The sequence below is a fragment of the Grampus griseus genome, assembly GCF_964374135.1.
Source record: "Grampus griseus genome assembly, chromosome: 1".
Classification (NCBI taxonomy): Eukaryota; Metazoa; Chordata; class Mammalia; order Artiodactyla; family Delphinidae; genus Grampus; species Grampus griseus.
Genome location: NC_139017.1, coordinates 150,746,252 through 150,767,762, shown reverse-complemented (window position 1 = coordinate 150,767,762; position 21,511 = coordinate 150,746,252). Strand labels below are relative to the sequence as shown.

Sequence of the window (21,511 nt, the reverse complement as noted above, 5' to 3'; positions counted from 1 at the left end):
CTGTTAGTCACCATGGGGCCTGTTCTTTGTCTTGTTTTGTTAAATCATCATAGAAAGAAAAAGATGACAAGTGGAAAAGAGGGAGCGAACCAGCTCCGGAGAAAAAAATGGAACCTGTTGTTTTTGAGAAAGTTAAAATGGTAAGTGGGGAAGTATGTGCACTGTGTGGACGGCCTTGTTCACATGGCGTGTTCACATGTGGAGGGGACAGGTGGGGTGGTGTTGATAGCATATCGCACCGTTGCACCTGGGGCTAAAGGGGGGCCACGTTTGGGTTAGATCACCCGCTGACATTTCTGCTGCTTTCTCATTGCCTTGTTGCTGCCTGATCTGCTCTGTAACACTTCTTTTGGGGTCCAGATGGGAGCTTAGGAAATGCATCTGTCCCATCTGAGCAAGAGGCACGTTTCATGGCAGAATGCCAAGGCTCTGTGACACCTTCTGAGCAGAGGCTACATTAGTCCCTCTCTCCTTAGACCTTCTTTGCCTCGTTTTCCTGTTGTGGTTAAGGACAGTCCAGAAGCCAGGCTATCCTCATCCATTTTAAACCATCCCTTCTTTTATTCTTTCTCTGTCATATGGAAGTAGACACCTTTCTTTTCCCACAGGACATATTGTGGCAGTGGTAGTAGATGCTCCACTATAGGAGTTTAGATTCTTGGGAAAGAGGACTTTTTACTATTTGCTTAAGGAAGAGTCTTTTATCATCATTCTGAATTGCACTGTCTGCAGAACACATTCCTTAGTGATACTGGCAGAGTGAATTAGGTAACCTTTAACTGAGCTCCTTTTCGGTATTAAAGGTTTTCTAATCACTGGGAGATGTGCTGGCTCTTGTACCGTCGGACACGTGCCTTTATTCTTGGCTTTTCCTGGGACCAGAAACTGCTGCTCCCGTTGGATACCCTGATCTGTGGTTGTCTTGGTTTCAGAAAGATCTGTCTCTTCAGAAAGCCAAATAAGCACAGATGACAGCTTTGTTTTTCACTTTAGCTTTGATTTCTGCACTGTGCCTCCTGACTTGATTTTTTCACACGATACTTCCTGAGTTGTGTTTCTTTGGTAACTCTCTTTGAATAACAGCAACCATGCCACAAGAATCCCTGTGGCTTTACAGTAGAGAGGAGAATAGAAGGTTCAAAAACACCTGCTTATTTTTTTCTGTAACGTATTTTCACCTTAGCCACAGAAAAAAGAAGATCTACAGCTACCTCGGAAATGTTCCCCGAAATCCACAGCACCTGTCATGGATTTGTTGGGCCTTGGTAAGAGTTAGACTTTTCCACTCCCATAATCATACAAATTTTGATGAATTCTCTGTGATCTTGGGAAGATAGGTAGAGATGGGACTCTTCAGTTGGTGGCTTCATCACTAAGATTGTTCCCTCGTGTTCTTCCTGTTGTTTTACATCTGAGCAGTTGTTCTAAGAGGTGTTTCATTTTTCACTGTACTGTGAAAAATGTACAGTGATAGAGTAGTGGTTAAGTACAGTAGTGGTGGAGCATGGCCTTTGAAGCCAAAGTCCCAACTCTGCCACTTACTATCTATGTGACCTTGGGTAGCTTACTCAACCTCTAAACATTACTTTCCTAACCTATGTAGTAAGGATGATACGAGTCTACTTCAAAGATGATGTTGGAAGGGTTAAAAGAGATAATGCCTCTAAAACTCTTAGCTCCTTGCCCAGCACAAACTAAGCATTCATTAAACGTTAGCAAGTTTCACTAAACCAGCACCTGTGTGCCCTGCCCCCATCCCTCTCATTTTCCAGGTGCATCCTGTTTCTGAGACGGCCCATTACCTTGTGATCATGATTTTCCTCCAAACTTCTGAAACCCTGAGCTAGTGGTTCTACCCCTTTCAGAAATAAGAGCCTATTCTTACCTTTCACAGTACTGATGGCTATACTTTGTTTCAGTCCATTCCTGCTGATTTAGGTTATTGGCTACTTCGGCTTCTAATGTCTGTACTTTTCATTTCTCTCTGAAAATGAGTCCTACACAGCTTTGCTCCTCAAATAGCCCGAAAGGAGCCAGCCAGCCCCCTTGTGGTGGTGCTAACGTAGCCTTCAAGCCTGGGTTTCTGCTGTCCTTTGCCTGAAAGCTGGGCTACAGGCTTCTCCAGACTGTTCTGGGGAATGTGGGGTGAGGCCTCTTGTGAGATGCCCCATCCAAGCTGGGTGGTTCCAGAGCATAGATTTCTGGGTCCATGATGGAGCATGTGGGCCTTCGCTGCTTTGTGTCTAGAATAGAAGGAAGGACTGGGCTTAACGAGCAGTGCTACGTTTTAACTTTGATCTGTCTTTCCAGATGCTCCTGTGTCCTGCTCCATTGCAAATAGTAAGACCAGTAATACCCTAGAGAAGGATTTAGATCTTTTGGCCTCTGTTCCATCTCCCTCTTCTTCGGTTTCCAGAAAGGTGAGTCTTGTGGGTGCCTCAGGATTAAAGGGCATTCTGGAAAGGGTGATTTTGATAACTTAATCATGGAACCAAGTCATGCTTCCTTGGTGGAATTGGACTTTGGTTTTCTTGATTCTTCCCTTAACGCTATCATCTCTGTTACAGCCTAAGATTACTATTCATTCCATGTTGTCTCCTGCCCCAAAAGAGTGGGCCCCTTGAGTGGACTTCTGTTGAAGGTGTGTCAGATTGTAAAGGCTGATCCTCTAGGTCAGCTCCTCAGCCTGAGTTATTGCCAGAGAGTTTGTAAGTAGGAAAGACTTGAAACCTTTAATGGCTACCGTGTGTGGAATACCTGCTGTGTACAACAGGCACAGTGCTAGGTGATTTTGTGTCTCATTTTGTATATTTCATTTATGATTTAAAATACTCACCACAGGGCTTCCCTGGTGGCGCAGTGGTTGAGAGTCCGCCTGCCGATGCAGGGGACACGGGTTCGTGCCCTGGTCCGGGAAGATCCCACATGCCGCGGAGCGGCTGGGCCCGTGAGCCATGGCCACTGAGCTTGCGCGTCTGCAGCCTGTGCTCCGCAACGGGAGAGGCCACAGCAGTGAGAGCCCCGCATACCGCAAAAAAAAAAAGACTAAAATACTCACCACAACCCTGCAAAATGGATCTTTTATAGATGAGGACATGTTAGTTCAGAAAAGTTAATGTGACTAGTTTCTTGTTGCACAACTAGTAAGTGGTGGCACTGGGATCTTAGTTCAGTTCTCTCTGGATGCATCGGTTGTAGGTCATTTTTATTTGTTTATGTGTTAGTTTTCCACCAAATCACATTGTTTTGCTAAAGAACAAAGAATTGTACCAGAGCTTAACTATCAGGTGTCTCCAGATATTTGTATGGTAAAAGTGTCAGGAAGCTATTAACTCGAGCCACAAATTCTTTTGCAAATGTTAGAAGCGACAGAGAGATGCGGGAGGTCCTTACAGAGACCCCCCATGAGGACCATTCCAATCCCCACCCCCCTCCCTCTTTGCCCTAAGGTTGTAGGTTCCATGCCAACCGCGGGGAGTGTTCCCGAAAACCTAAACCTGTTTCCAGAGCCAGGGAGCAAATCAGAAGAAACAGGCAAGAAGCAGCTCTCTAAAGACTCCATCCTTTCACTGTATGGATCCCAGACGCCTCAGATGCCTGCCCAAGGTAGAGTTCGTGGGGGTCATGGCAATGTGCCGGACAGAGACCTGAGGCCTTACATGCAGGAATCATTTGTTGTGACAGGGGCAGTTGCTCTGGGGGCCAGGACATCACACTCCAAACAAACCTGAACATGACATTCCTTGTGAAGCTACCAAGTATCAGGAGATAGAGGTTAACGTAACTCAGAGCCATACTTCCGTGGGGTCTGGCATCACAGCTCTGTGAAGTCTGACCCAGGGTCCGGATCTGGACCCTAAAGGGGAAGTGGCTGGGTCAGCAGCCCGCTGGAAGCCATAGCAAGTCCTGTAGGGGCTCTGTCTAACCGTTTTGCTGTGTAAAAGAGCATTCTGAGTTGAGTAATCCTGAGGAATTCTAGCTGGAAAGGAGCAGCCGGTGAGTTGGACTCACCTTGTACGCGTTCCTCTTTAACAGATCTGTATGTATGTTTTCTTGGCAGCAATGTTCATGGCTCCTGCTCAGATGGCATATCCCACAGCCTACCCCAGCTTCCCTGGGGTTACACCTCCTAACAGCCTAATGGGGAGCATGATGCCCCCACCAGTAGGCATGGTAGCTCAGCCAGGAGCTTCTGGTATGGTTGCCCCCATGGCCATGCCTGCAGGCTATATGGGTGGCATGCAGGCATCCATGATGGGTGTGCCAAACGGAATGATGACCACCCAGCAGGCTGGCTACATGGCAGGCATGGCAGCTATGCCCCAGACTATGTATGGGGTTCAGCCAGCTCAGCAGCTGCAGTGGAACCTTACTCAGGTAAGCAGCTCCATTTCACTCAGCACAAGAGTTTTGAGCCTCCCTCAAGTCTGTCTCACTTAGTGTCTCTCCCTTACCCTTTGAATCCTTACAGTGTAAATGAGATATTGCCAGAGACATTCTCGGGTTTGCTTCATTTATTTATTTTTTTAACAGAAGATCTGTCTAACCTCAGACTTTCTAAGGCATTTTGGGTTCCTGTAGAATAAGGGTAACTGCCTAATTCTAAAACTCTCCACACATTCATCAAAACAACCTATACAGAGAAACAATGAGTGCAGATAAAAGCACCCATAACTCACGACTACCGCATCTAATAGAATACTACAAACCTCAAACTACATGACAGTAGGCACATAAACACCGAAATCCAGCAGAGCCAGCATCACAGAGAGACCATGTGAAAAGAGGAGAGGGAGCAGGGGGCTAGAGGTGACAGAGCATAGATAAAATCACCCCCTAGAAAGGGAAGGCCCTGTCCTGATTAGAGACATGCTGAGAAGAGGTCTGAGACGTGGTGGAGTAGAACTCTGGTTACTTGGAGAATCAAAAACAAGGGACTTGAAATATATAGGTTTATGGGTGGTAGCTTCGGAAAAGCATGTGTCTAGGAGAGATGGGGATGACCTAGAAGGAGGGGGTGCTCTTTGGAGACCTGGTGGCGAAGGGGAAGTAAGAAATGAGAAGTGGAAAAGAGAATCACAAAATCAGAAGATCCACCATTCTCCTTCACACCAAATAATCATTTCACTATACTAACAGAAGAGGGCGCTCTTGTACTAACAAATCTAGTAGTCTGCCCAGACCCTCTCACTTGTCTGTATTATTGCTGATTTGGAAAAATAGAGCACTACAAACTAAACAGAAAGTGGCAGATGACATTCGTACAAAACTACCATGAGAAGAAAATGAAAAATCAAAACATTTCAGGAAGTGGAAATTCTTCCCCAAAAGCAGTCACGAAGTAGAAGAAAACTGTTACACAATCCACCAATCTGAATTAAATGTCCTATAACAAACACTTGCAGATAAGACAAAACAGCCTGAATCAGAAATTTAAAAACTTACAAGCAAAATGGACAAAAAGTGGAAGTTGTGAAGTGAAAGTTTACTGAACTCAGGAAACAAATTGAAAAATGACACAATTATTTTAGAAATAGACTGAATTACAAGTTAGTCAAAGGAGAATAGATTCAACTGAAAATATATTTGGCATTGAGGAAAGGCATGAAACAGCTCAGAGAAGAGAACTAAATATAGAGAGCTGTAATAAGAATCAGAGAGAAAGTAATGCAGAAGTTAGGCAAAGAAGACCTAACATAAATATATTTGGAGACTCCCAAAGAAAAAGACAAAATAGTGGAACAGAATTAATATATTTAAAACTATAATACAAAACCATTCTTAGAAATAAAAGACTTGAATATAGTATTGAAAGAACCCACTGTGTATCTGGAAAAATTGACTCAGAATGGTCAACTCTAACATATCCCAGTAAACTTTTAGACTCTGTAGACAAGAAAAAAAATCCATGAGTCCATAGTGATATTTTTTAAAAGTGGGTGTGGGATAGAAGGAGGGAAAGCCTTCTTTGCTGAAGAGTGACAACTAATAATTGTAGAAAGAACAGGGTATTCACACATTCTCAAAGAAATACCCTTCAGATTACTTATTAAGTACAGTGAAAGAACATATGATGGATACAACCTTAGATAAGTGATCAAACATAGAATTATCAACAGTGGGGCACATTAATTTCATGTGCTTCCTGGTATCTTATACTAAGAAGGACACATTATCACTTACATAGAAGTTTTGCCCAAAATATTTAACTTGGATCCAGTCATAAGAAAACATGAGATAAATCTAAATTGAAGTATTTTCTGTAAAATAACCAACCTGGACTCTTAAAACAGTGTCAGGGAAAAATGGCGGGGGAACTCTTCTAGATTAAAGGAGACTAAAGAGATGTAAAATTGAAACGTAATGTATATTAGAATATAGTGTTAATATTAAACATCTTGGACATATTAGTTGTAATGTGGTTCTAGGAAAGTATTCTTTCTTATGAGATGACTCCTGACTTATTAAGGGGTGAAATGTCACGATATGTGCAATTTTCAGTGCCCATCAAAAATTTTAAAAAGCTGACACATATGTGTATATCAGAGAGAGAATAAGGCAAAAATGTTAACAATTGGTGAATTTAAGGAGCGATATATGTTTCATTGTACTATTCTTTCAACCTTTCTGTAAATTTGAAATTTTCTTTAAAAGCTGGCGGAAGGAAAATAGTTATACCTTCTCCTAAAGGAAAAGAACTTAAACAGAAAATGGACCAGGCTTGGGAAATTTAAGGCATTTTTCTTTGAGAAATAGCTTCTTCTGTTCACTGCCAGAGCCCAGGCTTTCAATTGAATTCATAAAGAGGCCCCAACCCCACCCAGGCCTGATGCCACCGACTCTTTTCTCCCAGCAATTTCCCTTCTCATACACTGAAGTCCTGAAGACATGTTGGTCTTTTTTTTTTTTTTTTTTTGCCTTCCTTTGTTCATTCTGAATCGTCCAGTTTCCTTTTCTTCTTTTTCTCTCTGCTGGAGTACTTTCCCTGACACTGTCAGTAATGACTCTGCTGGAGATAAGACAGGAGCACCAACGTGGAGGCTTCTCTTTATACTCTCAGGGTTGGCCACGGCCAGTTCACAACAGGCCCCTTCTTTTCAGGATGAGAGATTGGAAAAGAGAGAGAGACTAACCTCCCATGCCGCTTTTATGTTGACTCGCTCCAGGATTCCCCCTTCCCCTTACTGAGCACTAGTCTCAGACAACATCTCCCTTCTGGAAAGGCCTTCATCTTCGTGGTCTGGTATCCTCGGAATGATCCGAGAGGGTTCAGGGCAGTTATGTACCACGACAGAGCTCCCCTTTGTCTCACTCTCCCCTCCCCGCAGGCGGAAGGACTCCTTCCCTGCCTGTTGCTCTAATTGGCCACAGGCCCACAGCCTGGTCTGAGAGTCTCCTCTCTCCCTTTCAGATGACCCAGCAGATGGCTGGGATGAACTTCTGTGGCGCCAACGGCATGCTGAGCTATGGACAGTCCATGAACGGCGGGAACGGACAGGCAGCAAATCAGACTCTCAGCCCTCAGATGTGGAAATAAACACAACGCACCTGGATGACTACCACTCTCCTCAGCCGCCTCTCTCCCCGTGTTTCCTCTTTCCCCAGCTGCTCCCCCACCCCCATCCCCTTTCCTACCTCTCTCTGTTTGGTTTAGAAACTGCTCAATCCGTCACTTGGGACTTGGCATTCTGCCCAGCCCAGCCACATCCCAAACACGCGGACCTCTCTGTTGTTTTCTGTCGTGCCTGTCCCCTAGCTCTCCTGACTCCCTCCCCAGCCTCAGCCCTGGTCCTCTCCTGGTACCAGCACCTTAGCAACTGTTGGCAGAAGGCACTTAGAGCAGGATCAATGTGCACACCTTTGAGCACCTTTCCCACCAGGTGAAACCTCCTATCAGACTCAGAAAGGTCTGATAAGCTATTTCCATATGTTTAAATTTGAGGTGAAAACAGAGGCATCATGCTCCCCTGACTTACGGGAATGAAGAAAGTAATGAAATCAAATTAAATATTCCTTGAGTCTTAGAGCAGGTTGGCCCTAGCCCTGGCATGAGGCAAACGCCCTCCTACGAGGACGAGCAAAAATATGACTCTACTTTGCCCTGAATTGCCTTCTGGATCTGAGGCTTCAGGACTTGCTGCTTCGGCCAGCCTTTATTAACACCAAAGACTCTACGAAGGTTCCCCACAAAAACACACACCCATTTCCCTGCCTCCATCCTGCCTTCAGTAGGATCTGACTTTGCGGCTGGAGGACCAACCCCTCCCGTGGGAATGCAGAGCTTAACATGTGTACTGCTTGTGTGTGTGTGTGTGTGTGTGTGTGTGTGTGTGTGTGTATTCCACCTCCCACTCCCTCCCCATCTGCTCTGGGTATTTTTGGTTTTGTTTTTTTAGTTTTAGGTTTGCAACAGAGAGGAGTTAATTTATCAACAGCCTAAAACTGTTGCCAGTTTTTCTTTAGTTAAAAAAAGGTACAATCTCATTGGTAGCTCCCGTCCTCCTTTCCCCTCTCCGCCCTGCCAGTTGCTCTCTCCTGCCGGTGTGTCCAGGCTGCTCTGTGTCCCCACCTGTCCAGGTGTATGAGGCAGAGTGCCTGGGCAGCTTTCCTCTTAGTCATCGTTCACCCTACTTGAAAATTAAAACAAGAAAACTTTGCTTAAAAGATTTCATCTTTGGGAATCACAACTCCTGGTTGCCTTTCTCCTGTGTATGTGTAAATTCCTTAATAAATATTGCAGGGAAGGACCACTCGCTTGCTCTCACTGTGTCCCTCTTGGAGGAGGGTGAGTTCCACGCAGGTTTTCTGCTTTCCAGGGGCAGTTCCCTCACTTTCCGTATTTTTGAAAACTATTACATTTAGGATGGATAAGCAACATAATGGAAAAGAATATAAAAAAAGAATGTATATAACTGAGTCACTTTGCTATACAGCAGAGATTAGCACAACATTGTAAGTCAACTGTGTTTCCATTAAAAAACAAAAAACTTTGTACAGAACATACCCAGGGGCCAGGACCAGGCCCAGGCAGTCAGAAAGGGGGCCTTTCTCCAGGGGTGTCTAGAGTTGTGAGGGAGGGAACTCTGGATTTCTGTACCTACTGGAGTCCCAGAACATCAGAACTAGAAGCACTCCCCCCCAGCCCCCAGCCAATAAAAAGCTGAGCCCACACCCACCCTTCCTTGGAATACACCTTTTGAATACTTCCAGGTGTAAGTGAGAGGATAGCACAGTGGCTAAGAAAGTCAGCTCTGGATCAGACTGCCAGTGTTCATATCCCTTCTTACTCTGTGACCTGGGCAAGCTACTCAGCCCCTGGGTCTCAGTGTAAAATGGGACTCATGGTAATACTTAAGGTAAAATGAAGCAATTCCTGTGGTGCATTTAGCACACAGGGCACTTTGCACTCAAATGTTAGCACATATTGTGTGCCATTATGTGTTAGGTATTAATTCATTCAACAAATATTTAACAAGTGCTTACAATGTGCCAAGCACTGTCTTAGGCTCTGGAATGAAGCACTGAATCAAAACTCCCTGATCTCATGGGGTAGAGTGGTAGGAGAGATGGACAATAAACAAGTAACTAAATTATTTAATTTCAGGTAGTAATAATACAAGGTAAGACAAGTTTAGAGGGTGGATATGGGACCATTTGGATGGAACAGTCAGAAGGAGGTTACATTGGAACTGAGACCTGAATAAGGAGCCAATCGTGTGGAGATCTGGAAAAAAATGAGAGCAAAGGTAGGCGTCTGCGTTGGAAATCGTTCGGTGGAGGTATTGGTTTGGGAGTCATCAGGGTGTGGATGGTATGTAAAGCCATGAGACCAGATGAAATCGCCTAAGGAGAGAGCATGAAGAGAAGAGGACTGAGCCTTGGGGGCCATCAGCTTTTAGAATTTGGGAAGAAGAGATAAGAAAAAAATGAATCTGACGTAGTCCCTGCTCTCAAGAAGCTTACAGAATCATGGGGCAACAGACTTAGAATCTCTTTTACATGTTTTATGGGAGCTAGGAAGGTCAGGGAAGCCTTCCTAAGGTCAGAGGCATTTGAGCTGAGTCCTGGGGGCCAGGGAGGAGTTAACCAGTGGGTGAGGTGGGGGTGAGGAGAAGAGTCGTCCAGACAGTACCATGTGAAGGAAGAGACAGAAACCTGCAAGAGCACAGAACATTCCAGGAAGCACAAGCAGTTCTGTTTCTAAGATCTGATGTGAGTCAAGGTGTGGTGAGAGGTGAGACTCAAGTGGGTTTGGGCCAGATCACGGGGGGCTTCCTTCACCCTAGGAAGGAGTTTAGCCTAAAGCATTGTAAACAGTGGAGTGACATGGTCAGATCTGAGTATCAGGCGGCTCACTCTTGGATTGCTGACAACAGTGTGTTTGAGAGAACAAGACCAGGTCTAGGGAACCAGAGCAGGGCAAGAGCTGAATGAGAGCCTTGGTAGTGGAGGTGGGGAGACTGGAGCTGCTTGGAGGAGCATTTCACAAACAGCTTATGAGGCACGTGGGGTGCTACAAGGTGTAACGCAAAAATGCTAAAATAAGTTTGGAAAAGACTGCATGTTGTATCACTTCTTGTACTGACAGATCTAGAGTATAATATCCACAAAAAACAGGAATTCTCTGGCAGTCCAATGGTTAGGACTCGGTGCTTTCACTGCACCTGGTTGTCCTGGGTCTATCCGTGGTCGGGGAACTAAGATCCTGCAAGCTGGGCAGCGCGCACCAAACCAAAACAAAACAAAAGCAAATAGTAATGGCTCCAAAAAGTCCTGTGGTAAAACTATTCAAAACAATTAACAACTATATTTTTTAGAGTGGTTTTAGGTTCACGACGAAATTGAGCAGAAAGTACAGAGAGTTCCCATATACCCCTGTCCCCCACCTAGCCTCCTCCGCTTGTGACATCCTGCGCCAGAGCTGTACATCTATTACAAACAATGAACCTACACCAACAGGTCATTATCATAATTTACATTATGGTTCATTTCGGTGTTGTATATTCTATGGGTTTTGACAAAAGTACAATGACATGTATTCACCATTATAGTATAATACAGAATAGTTTCACTGTCTTGAAAACCCTCTGTGCTCTGCCTATCCATCCCTTGCTCTCACATAACTCCTGGAAACTAATGATTTTTTTTTTTTTTACTGTCTTCCATAGTTTTGCCTTTTCCAGAATGTCATAGAGCTGGAATCATACAGTTTGTAACCTTTTCAGATTGGCTTCTTTTACTTAGTAATATGCATTTTTGTCTTTTCATGGCTTGTTAGCTCATTTCTTTTTAGTGCTGAATAGTATTTCAAAGCCTGAATGTGCCACAGTTTATTTTATCTATTCACTTACTGAAGGACATCTTGGTTGCTTCCAAGTTTTGGCAATTATAAATAAAGTTGCTATAAGTATCTGTGTGCAGGTTTTTGTGTAGACATAAATTTCCAGTCCATTTGAGTTACTACCAAGGAGCATGATCGTATGATAAGAGTATATTTAGTTTTGTAAGAAATTGCCAAGTGTCTTCCAAAGTGGCTGAACCATTTTGCATTCCTACCAGTGATGAATGAGAGTTCCTATTGCTCCACATCCTTGCTAGCATTTGGTGTTGTCAGTGTTTTTGGATTTAGGCCATTCTAATAGGTGTGTAGTAGTACCTCACTGCTGTTTTAATTTGCAGTCACCTAATGTGTAGTGTTGAATATCTTTTCAAATGTTTGTTTGCCATCTGTATACTTTGATTAGATTAAATTTAAGAACTGTTTATCAAAAGATTCCATTAACAGAGTAGAAAGGCTTACCACAGAGTAAGGGAAAATATTTGAAACACATGATAAAGGGCTTGTATTCAGAATATATGAAGAACTGCAAAACGAGAAAAAGGCAAGCTAATGGAAAAAGACAATGTGGACCTGACTAGGCACTTCAAGAGGCTACCTAAATGACTAACAAACATATGAAGGGATGCCCAATCTCATTAGTAATTGGGGAAATACAAATAAAAACCACAATGAGACATCACTAAACACCTACTAGAATGGCTAAAATGAAAAAAGATAATCCAAGTGTTGGCAAATATGTGGAGCAATGGGAACACACAACTGGTAGGAGCATAAATTGATACAACTACTTTGGAAAATGGTTTAGTATTATCTACTAATGTTGCTACATAGATATACCTATAATTCAGTAATTCTGCTCCTAGGTATTCACCAAATAGAAATGCATGCACATGAGCATAAGAATGTTCATCATTATTCATGATATCGCCAAACCAGAGACAATCCAGATGTCCATCAGCAGAAAAATGGGTAAAGAAATTGTAGTATATTTATGTAATAGAATACTAAACAGCAATGGAAATTGCCAAACCAGAGTTATATACAACCACATAGAGAAATCTCACAAACTTAATGTTGAAAACATTTTTCACTGTGTCGTTTGAAAGTATGTTGCAGACATAATGATACTTCACCATTAAATATTTGAGCATGCACCTTCTAAGAGTGATATATTCTTCTATATAACCACCATACCATTTTCATACCAATGAAGATTAACAATAATTCAATACCACCTAAAATTCTGTCCATTTTTAATTTTTGCCAGTTATCCCAAGAATGTCTTCTGTTCCTTTTTTTTTTTAACCAAGATCCAATTTAGGTTTATGCATTGCATTTGGTTATTATGTCTATTCAGTTTCTTTTCATTTGGAACAATGTCTCTACCTTTTTTCCCCATGACATTGACTTTTTGAAGCCAATTCGTAGAAAGTTCTACAATTTTCATCTACCTGGAAACTAGAAAGTATGTCTAGATTCACATTAAATATTTTGACAAGAATATCTCATAGTTTATCTGGAGTACATCATATCACATCAGGGAGCAAATAATACCTGGAAGAAGGGACTTACACAGTCATTGGCAAAAATATGAGGAATCCATATGAAAATATTGAGTGTTCGATCAAGAAGACCAAGATGTAATTTAGGGTCAGGTGGTATGTATTGGCATGCATGCACGTACCACAGATCTTAGATTTAATGTCCTGGATGCAGCATCTGGGCATATTTAAAATAGATAAACATTATATTGGCCAATCCTAAAAGCTGGGAAGACGGAAATTCCTTTGTATAATGTAGAGAAAAGATTCCAAAACTCAAGGAATTCTGGAATGAATTACCAAATATGTCATCCCTTTTCCCAACCTGTCCCTGGTAGAACCCTGAAGGCATTCCCTTTACCCAGTGGCTTGAGACATACTTTCTTATAGGAGTTTTAGAATCCTTAAAACATGACTTAGCAGGTGTTCTCTAGAGGCCAAGAATGCTAAAGTGTACTCCCTATCTTCAGTGGAGTTGGGACGTTTCCAATAGTAGCCTTTAACAGTGGCCCACCTGCAATTTATGGTAATCAGAATGGATACCAAGATCTTTGGAGGTGATTAATTGAGGATAGGAACCCAGATAAGTAGCAGCTCACTAAAGCCCTGCTTGATCTGCATAGCCAAAATTTCTCCAGGTTTGGAGACAGATGTCATCAAGATAAAAATGTAGCCCTGTATTCTATTGCTAGACCTGAGCTAGTTCAAAGACCTAGAGCCGATGGAAAAATGCAGAGTCCAGGTGTCCTTGAGGAGGGAGCTTATAAAAGCCCCATAAGTGTACAATGTGTATCTTACTTCTGGCTTTCCCCAAAGGGACCCGTTACCATTTTACCTGGGTCAATACGCTAGGGAAACTACACAAACACTTTGGCAACAGTTGGACACTAACTGTTAGCTATCAGTATGTCCTTAGTACCCATAATGTTGGCCACTTGTCAGAATGGAAGCATATAGAGATCAGGTAATGATGGAGTTTTGAACTAATTCAGTCTCACCATAGGCCCGATGGAACCTTAAACCCCTCCCGTAGTAGTTTCCCCATTTCTGAGTGTCTAGTTGGAAAAGATGCCCTTAGCAATTGAAAGATTCTCACATTGGCTTGCTGACCAGTGAAGTAAGGACTGTTGAGAAAAGAGTGGAGAAGAGGAAGCTCCTGGAGCTCTTCCCTATCAAAATAATAAATCAGTAGCAGTATTACATCTCTGGGAGAATTTAAGAACCACATGTCCACTTAACTTCAGTCTAGCTGGTGCAAAAGATGGATGGGTTTGGGAGAAAGACAGTAAATTACCATTAACTTCTTCAGGTTAATACCTCCAAACTGGGTGATACTCATTACAGGTGCTTTTCCAGAAGTTATTTCCTTACTGAATCTAATCAGAATAGTGTTTGACACATGATATATGTCTATTAACATTATAATTTTGGAGAGGGAATTTATCCTGATAAACAAAAATATCAGAAGGAATTTGCTTTCCCTTGGTAGAACAGCAGTGTGAGTTTACCACCCCATCTGAGGAATATGACACCTCTTAGATCTATGCAATTGTTCAATCTGTAGAGGCTTTGGCTCTCTCACCACAGTAGATTGTATTTTCCAAGACGGCTCCCACCAACATATACCCCATCCCACACTGGCATTCTTCCATTGAAAGGTGGGATCTATTTTCTCTCCCTTTGAACATGAGTAGTCCTTTACAACTGCCTCAACCAATAGAATGCAGCAGATATGACGCTGTGTGACTTCTCAGGCTAGGATATAAAAGGGCAATACATATGTCTTCTTCCTGGCTCTCTCTCTCTGTCTCGGGACTCTTGCCCTTCATACCAAGGCAACAGATTTTGAGAAAGCCCAGGCCACACAGAGAAGTCATATGTGGGTTTCTGGCCAACAGCCCTGGCCAGGCCTACGTGGCAGTAAATAACCTTCAGATATATGTAATAACCTTCATAACCAGCTCTTTGCCTTTTTTTTTTTTAACATCTTTATTGGAGTATAATTGCTTTACAATGGTGTGTTAGTTTCTGCTTTATAACAAAGTGCATAAGTTATACATATGTTCCCATATCTCTTCCCTCTTGCGTCTCCCTCCCTCCCACCCTCCCTATCCCACCCCTCCAGGTGGTCACAAAGCACCGACCAGCTCTTTGCCTTTGAGTCTTTCAGTCCCAACATAATGGCACAAAGACAAGCTGTCTGCACTGTGCCCTGTCTGTATTTCTGACTTATGGGAACTGTGAGAGATAATAAATGATTATTATTGTTTTAAGCAGGAAGTAATAGGCAATCTATCATGTAATCTAATCTACAAGGAGTCCTGCCACATCAATGAATTATTTGAGGCATGTTGGGCTGATTCTTTTATTTTTTTAATTTTTTGGCCACACCGTGACCAGTGATCAAACTCGTGGCCCCTGCATTGGGAACGTGGATTCTTAACCACTGGACCACCAGGGAAGTCCCCGGCTGACCCTTTTAAAGGAAAGAACACGATGCTGAAGTTGCTACCCTCTGTATTGAAAAAGAAGTACTGCACTTGATGAGTCCCTTTGGATTTGTAAAGCAAATATACCATAGTTGGCTGTGTTGACACAACGGATTTTGGAGGTGACCTGAAAAACTGCCTACTTCAAGTGGAGTCCAGAGTGACAAATGTTCCTGTTGTTCAGGCTACAGGTACTTCTTCCCTCAGTCCGCATGATTCAGGAGATCAGTAGCAGATCAGGATACTGTTTGGACACTCTTATAAGCCCCAATTAAAGAATCACCAAGAAGGCAATTATGGTTTTCAAAGCTATGCCCTCTTTGGCAAGTAACTATTTCCCCACCTGGCCTTGGTGGGGATTGAATCCCAGATCATGAGACCCTAGGTGCCATGGGACCAGAGCTGCCCATAATGAACTGGGTAGTGGTCTGCCTGGGCCATATCTTTGGAGAAGCTTCCATGTCAGTATCTTTAGATCTTTTTCTCTTCGGCCGATTGGAGTCACTGGAGAAGTGTTTTCAAATTTGCTACCCAGGGAGTATAGACCTGTGTGGAAGCATTCTGGGAAGAAGACTGGGAGTCTCAAGTTCCGTGTGCAAATTTTCATGTGTCCTTGCCCCATTCCCTCCTCCATTTCCAGCATAGTACCTGCCCTCAACTGTGCCTGGTGTTCTTCAGTTCAGAGACCCCTCTGTTTTATCTTCTCCTTAAACTACTCCTCCAGTCTCCCACAGAGAGATAAAGGACAGTCACCTGACTGTGGAGTACTGTAGAGATGTTGGAAATCTAACTGCTTCTAACAGATTTGCAACCAATATTCTATGTTTAACATTGCTTTCACTCCCCATTTCCAGAAGTACCCCAGGCAACCAGTTTGTTTGCTTTTGGGGATTCTGTAATGCAAATCAGGTTTCTTCTTGGCTTTCCCCACTGCTCACTTAGGATTCAACCTTTTAAGAACTCATAAAGCTATCATCATTCATCTATTTCTTGTCTTCTGGATTTATGCTTTTGGTTTTAAATCCCTTTTTTCTGCAGTTATGATGGGATTTTGTGAGGGAGCGGAGCTAAGTACATGTGTTCCATCTGCTCCCTTTAACTAGAACTTAAGACCACAAGACAAGGGCTAATAAGGCAGAAAGGCCAGAGGATGGGACCCTTCTTTTGGAAAGGGGTACAGTTTTCCCAGGGAAGAGAGTTATGGACTGAGAGCCTCAAGGACAATAACACCTGTGGGACGAGGGTTGTGACTACAGTCGTTGTGAAGTCCAAAGTGTCAAGTACTTTCTTTCTAAGAGAGTTTAAGTTCATTATGATTGTAATTCTGAATTTCCCTGACTCTCCCATAAAAGTTTTCATAAGACTGTTCAGTCTGGTTTATGAATATTGTGGGAGTTTAAGGAAAGCAAGAAGGTGGCTTTAATCTCTCCCATTGTCTCCCAGGATGGAGAAGGGGCATTAGCTTTGAGTGCCCACCACCTAGTGAAACCAATGGACCCCGGAGGATTGTTCCAGAGAGGACAAGAGAAGAAAGAGTAACCATCTGTTAACTCTCATGTGTTAGTGAAGGTTGTTCCTTTGAGGAGAAAGGACTCCAGCAAAATTCTGGATTTTTTAAGTAGAGTGGCAAGATGATTTATAAACTGAATGAATTCACTGGAAGCAGAAGCTCAGAACCAGGGGTGACTTTCAGACAATTTTATTTTTTATTTTTATTTTTAATTGAAGTATAGTTGATTTAAACTGTTGTGTTCATTTTTGCTGCACAGAAAAGTGACCCAGTTATACAAATATATACATTCCTTTTTATATTCTTTTCCATTATGGTTTATCTCAGGACATTGAATATAGTTCCCTGTGCTATACAGTAAGACCTTGTTGTTCCTCCATTCTATATGTTATAGTTTGCATCTACTAATCCCAAACTCCCAGTCCATCCCTCCCCCACCGCCCACCCCCTTGGCAACCGCAAGTCTGTTCTCTATGTGAAAGACAATTTTAATTGCTACATATTTATCTTTTTAACTGTTTAATTGAAGTATATCTTACATATAGGAAAGTATACAAACTATACATGTATAGCTTGATGAATTTTCTATGTATTTATTTTTAATGTGTATTAGAAGAAATATAATTGGTACATTAAATATGGAATTTCAAGGAGATTATTGCTTGGGATTAGAGTAGTGTAGGCTGGTAAGGCACTCACCTTACAAGGACTGCATGACTTGTAGGATCATTGTTCACACATTCAGTGACTGATTTGGGTTCTCTCAGAAACACATCCTGACAAAGGGTTGGGCACAAGTAGTTTATTTGGGAAATACCAATAGGGGGTGGGGGAAATGAGACAGGGAAAAGAAGATAGCCAGTAAAGGATACACTATTAAGCTAGTTATCTCTGTAGGAGACTGGAGCTTAATCACACTGAAACTCTGGGAAACTGCATAATACAAGTCTCAGAATCATTCCACCTAGTGGTGAGCAGACTGGGTATTGTCAAGCCAACCGGCAAGAGTCATCGGTTGAGCCCCGGTGGTGGGTGTAGTGGGAGGGTTATCAGTGTTAATTCCTTGCCCAGCCGCAGAGATGCAGATACTGGCAGCTGGCATCGCTGAAGCACACTGGGAAGTCTGAAGGGTATGCACAGGACACAAACAGCGTCGGCTACTGTAACTAAACTTACCATCATAAGTGCTTGGAAGCATGGATAGTATAAATGATTCTGAGTGCTAGCACAATTCCTCCTGCTGGAAGTTGACAATCATTTGTGATGGAAAATATGTAGAAGTTTACATAATTGTAAATTGAATTGGGCCTCACTCTGTCACTAATCATAATGTTAATTCCTTTTGACCCTATCATGAATCAGTGGTGAAAATCGTATTTCTAAAGGATAAGGCTGAAAATTGTAATAGAAATGTAAATAGTAGTGGTGATTTGAATAAAATTTACCAATTATGCACAGGGAGAACCTGGGCGTGAAGGTTTAAGATAAATACCTAACAAAGTTAAGATTAGCAGTCCTATAAGAGAGGGTCATTGAATTCTCCCGTTTTCTCAGATCCATGAAGAGATGGGCAATGATTTCAAACACTTTCTGTTTCATTCAGAAGCTCATTGTTTCTGAATGAAACCACTGAGGAGCAGCATCTCTTCAAGATGCTAAAATGACTTCATCTTTCTGGATCACATTTGTAAAAGCATGTTCCTAACTGGCACTGGCTCCAGATAGATCTATCCTTTGAACAATCTAAACGCAGTCCTGCAAGGCAAGGTTTAAACCAGTTTTCCACTTGAAAGATCAAAATCATTGAATAACAATGTTGTGTAACTGGAGCCGTGGGGTGGACCTCTTTAAAATGGTGAGTTGGGGGACTTCCCTGGTGGTCCAGTGGTTGGGACTCAGCACTTTCACTGCCATGGACCTGGGCTCAATCCCTGGTGGGGGAATTAAGATCCCACAAGCCGTGCAGCGTGGCCAAAAATAAATAATTTTTTTAAATTAAAAAAAAAAGTTCTTTTATCTATAAAAATAAAATAAAATGGTGAGTTGGGTTCCTTTTGTTTGGATGATATGCTGATTAACTCATCTGAACTACTCGCTGGTACTATATTTTGAAGATTATGAAGAGACACTTGAAAGACTTGCTAAAATGTCTTCGTAGGGATTTTCTGAATCTGGTGGCAGAGATGAATAGATAAGGAGCCCTCTCTCCAGTATCTCCAATCTTTAATCAAACAACTTGACACATTTTGAAGATCAAATTCTAGATATTGTATTAGATGTCTTATTGAAATAATTATCAAACAAAAATTTCTCATAATTTTGGTTAGTTTCTAACTCCATCAGAAATGCAGTTATCTTGTCCTTATATACCATGCATGCAAGTGAATTAGGATTTCCAGTGCTGGCTCATATCAAATCTGAAAAGTGGAAACATTAATGTAGAAGCCCATCTTTTTTTTTTTTTTCAGTGACATCAATCCAAATATCTCTCCCTACTTTTAAATTGATAAACAATTCCATTCTTTGCATTGAGAAACTTATTTTCAGATATGTACTTTTGTAAATTGACTGAGTTATTATTTCTTCTTTTCATTGTTTTATTTAAAATTTTAATTTCTTGGATTCAGTATTTTTATTTATTTTGTGGCATGTAATGCTTTCCTATTTACAGTAGAAAAATTTGTTCTCTTTTTCAACACATTTATTGAAATAAAGGGAGTTGAGAGCTTCAATATAATGCAGCCAGCATCATTTGGCATAAATCCCCAGTTCAAGCACAGTGTTACAATGATCTGCTTTAGGATCATGTTATGTTCCTTTTGTTTAATTTGTGCATGTTAACAGTGTAGCATGTATTTTTCTCTACATTCAGATACTCTGCACCAATGTAAGTATGCATATAATAAGTAGTATGTTTACATACACACATATACCTGTATATATACACACAAATATACATATTTGGGGGATAATTATTAGTCTGAATCATATATTGCCTTTTTGTATGTCAAAACTGATCAAATATTAAGAAATTCACATGATTTAATTTAATACTTTCTCATTTAAAAATATCTCATGGAAATCCCACCAAGTGATGGTATAGCTCCAACTGATTTGTTTATAAGGCCTTTTTAAAGTTCTTGGTGTGGGCCAATCATCGTTTATTCAGCAGTTTCCATACTGGTGGGCATTTACTTCCCTATTTTCTGCCAGTAAAACCAGTTCTGCAATAACAATTCTTGTACAGTTGTCCTTTGTAACAACGCTATTTTTTCCAAGGGATAGATTCTCAAAGTAGGAATGATTTGTAAAAAGAGTATGTGTTTTTTTATTTTAAGAGATGTTTCCAGATTACTTTCCAGAAAGACAGGTGTCCACTTCTATAATCAACGTATGGGAGTAATCTCTCCCTGCATTCCGACTTGCAATAGCTGTTATAGTTCTTATTTTTGCCCAGTTTGAGTGTAAAGTGATGTCTCATTATTACTTTTAATTTGTGTGTTTGGCTATCTTTTCATATGCTTGTTGACTATTTGGATTTCTCTTCTGTGAATTTTCTAATCATCATGTTCTTTGCCCATTTTCTCACTGGATTATTTTTTTTCTCCCCCCCACCTCCAATTTTTTTATAGGGATGAAGTTGACTTGAAATCAGTAGTTGAGGTATTGTTGTTATTGACTGTCAGTGCCCAAGCATTGGTTAAGTTATATGCATTGTTTGTACTGGAACTGTTGAGTTTAATTACTATGTTAAATGTCTAAAAGTTACAGAGTGGTTTGGCATTACAATGAAAAAATTATGATGTACATAAAAAGAAACAGAGTAGCATGAGATGTAACAAAAATCCATGCCTAGAAATAGTCTGGCTGAAAGAGCTCCTTCATTAAGTACAAAATAAAATTCTACACTGTAAAAAACTATGTATTAATTTAATTGCAAAATTTTTCTTTATTAGTAGTACATAAATAATGGTGTATTTAAAATAAATGATATTTTAGAGTCAAATACATATTTTTGTCTATCTGTATTACAAATATTATTTTCAGATGTGTCATCTGTATATTGACTTTGTTTAAGTGATCTTTTGCCTACAAGAGTTTTTAATTTTTATCTAGTCAAGTATGTTGATCAAGTTTTCAGACTTTTTGTTAAAAACGTTTCTCCCACTAATAGATTGCATACGTACTTTTTTCCAACATTTTTATTGGGGTGTAATTGATATACGAGAAAACTGCAAGTATTTAATGTCTACATTTGATGAGTTTGGACATGTGCATGGACCCATGAAACCATCACCACAATTAAGAAAGCAGAATCTATATAGAATCTATTTTCACCTCCAAAAGTTTCCTTGAGTCCTTCTTATTTTTGTGTGTGTGATGAGAACACATAACATGAGATCTACTCTCAACAAATTTCTGAGTGTGCGATACAGTATCGTTAACTATAGGCACAATATTGTACAGTGGATCTTTAGAACTTATCTTGCAGAAATGAAACCTTATAGCAATTGAACAACTCCCATTTTCTTCTCTCCCCAGCCCCTGGTAACTACTGTTCTATTTGTATATGTACTCTTTTGGATTTTCTTGCAAGATTTTTGTTCTGTTATTACATGTAAGAGTTTAA

At 41.2% G+C, this 21,511-nt stretch overlaps 1 protein-coding gene across 3 annotated transcripts in view; it reads left to right on the top strand.

Annotated features, from left to right (window-relative positions):
* SMAP2 (small ArfGAP2) overlaps nucleotides 1–8,810 on the top strand; it is a 47,683-nt gene extending 38,873 nt beyond the window's left edge. For all 3 annotated transcript variants that reach the window (XM_082670682.1, XM_082670684.1, XM_082670683.1), the window contains exons 5-10: nucleotides 54–140; nucleotides 1,184–1,265; nucleotides 2,311–2,420; nucleotides 3,450–3,606; nucleotides 4,061–4,377; nucleotides 7,412–8,810. In XM_082670682.1, coding sequence (XP_082526808.1) covers nucleotides 54–140; nucleotides 1,184–1,265; nucleotides 2,311–2,420; nucleotides 3,450–3,606; nucleotides 4,061–4,377; nucleotides 7,412–7,537 — 879 coding nt within the window. In that variant the 3' untranslated portion in view covers nucleotides 7,538–8,810. The remainder of the gene's footprint in view (nucleotides 1–53; nucleotides 141–1,183; nucleotides 1,266–2,310; nucleotides 2,421–3,449; nucleotides 3,607–4,060; nucleotides 4,378–7,411) is intronic.
* Nucleotides 8,811–21,511: the final 12,701 nt, after the last annotated feature.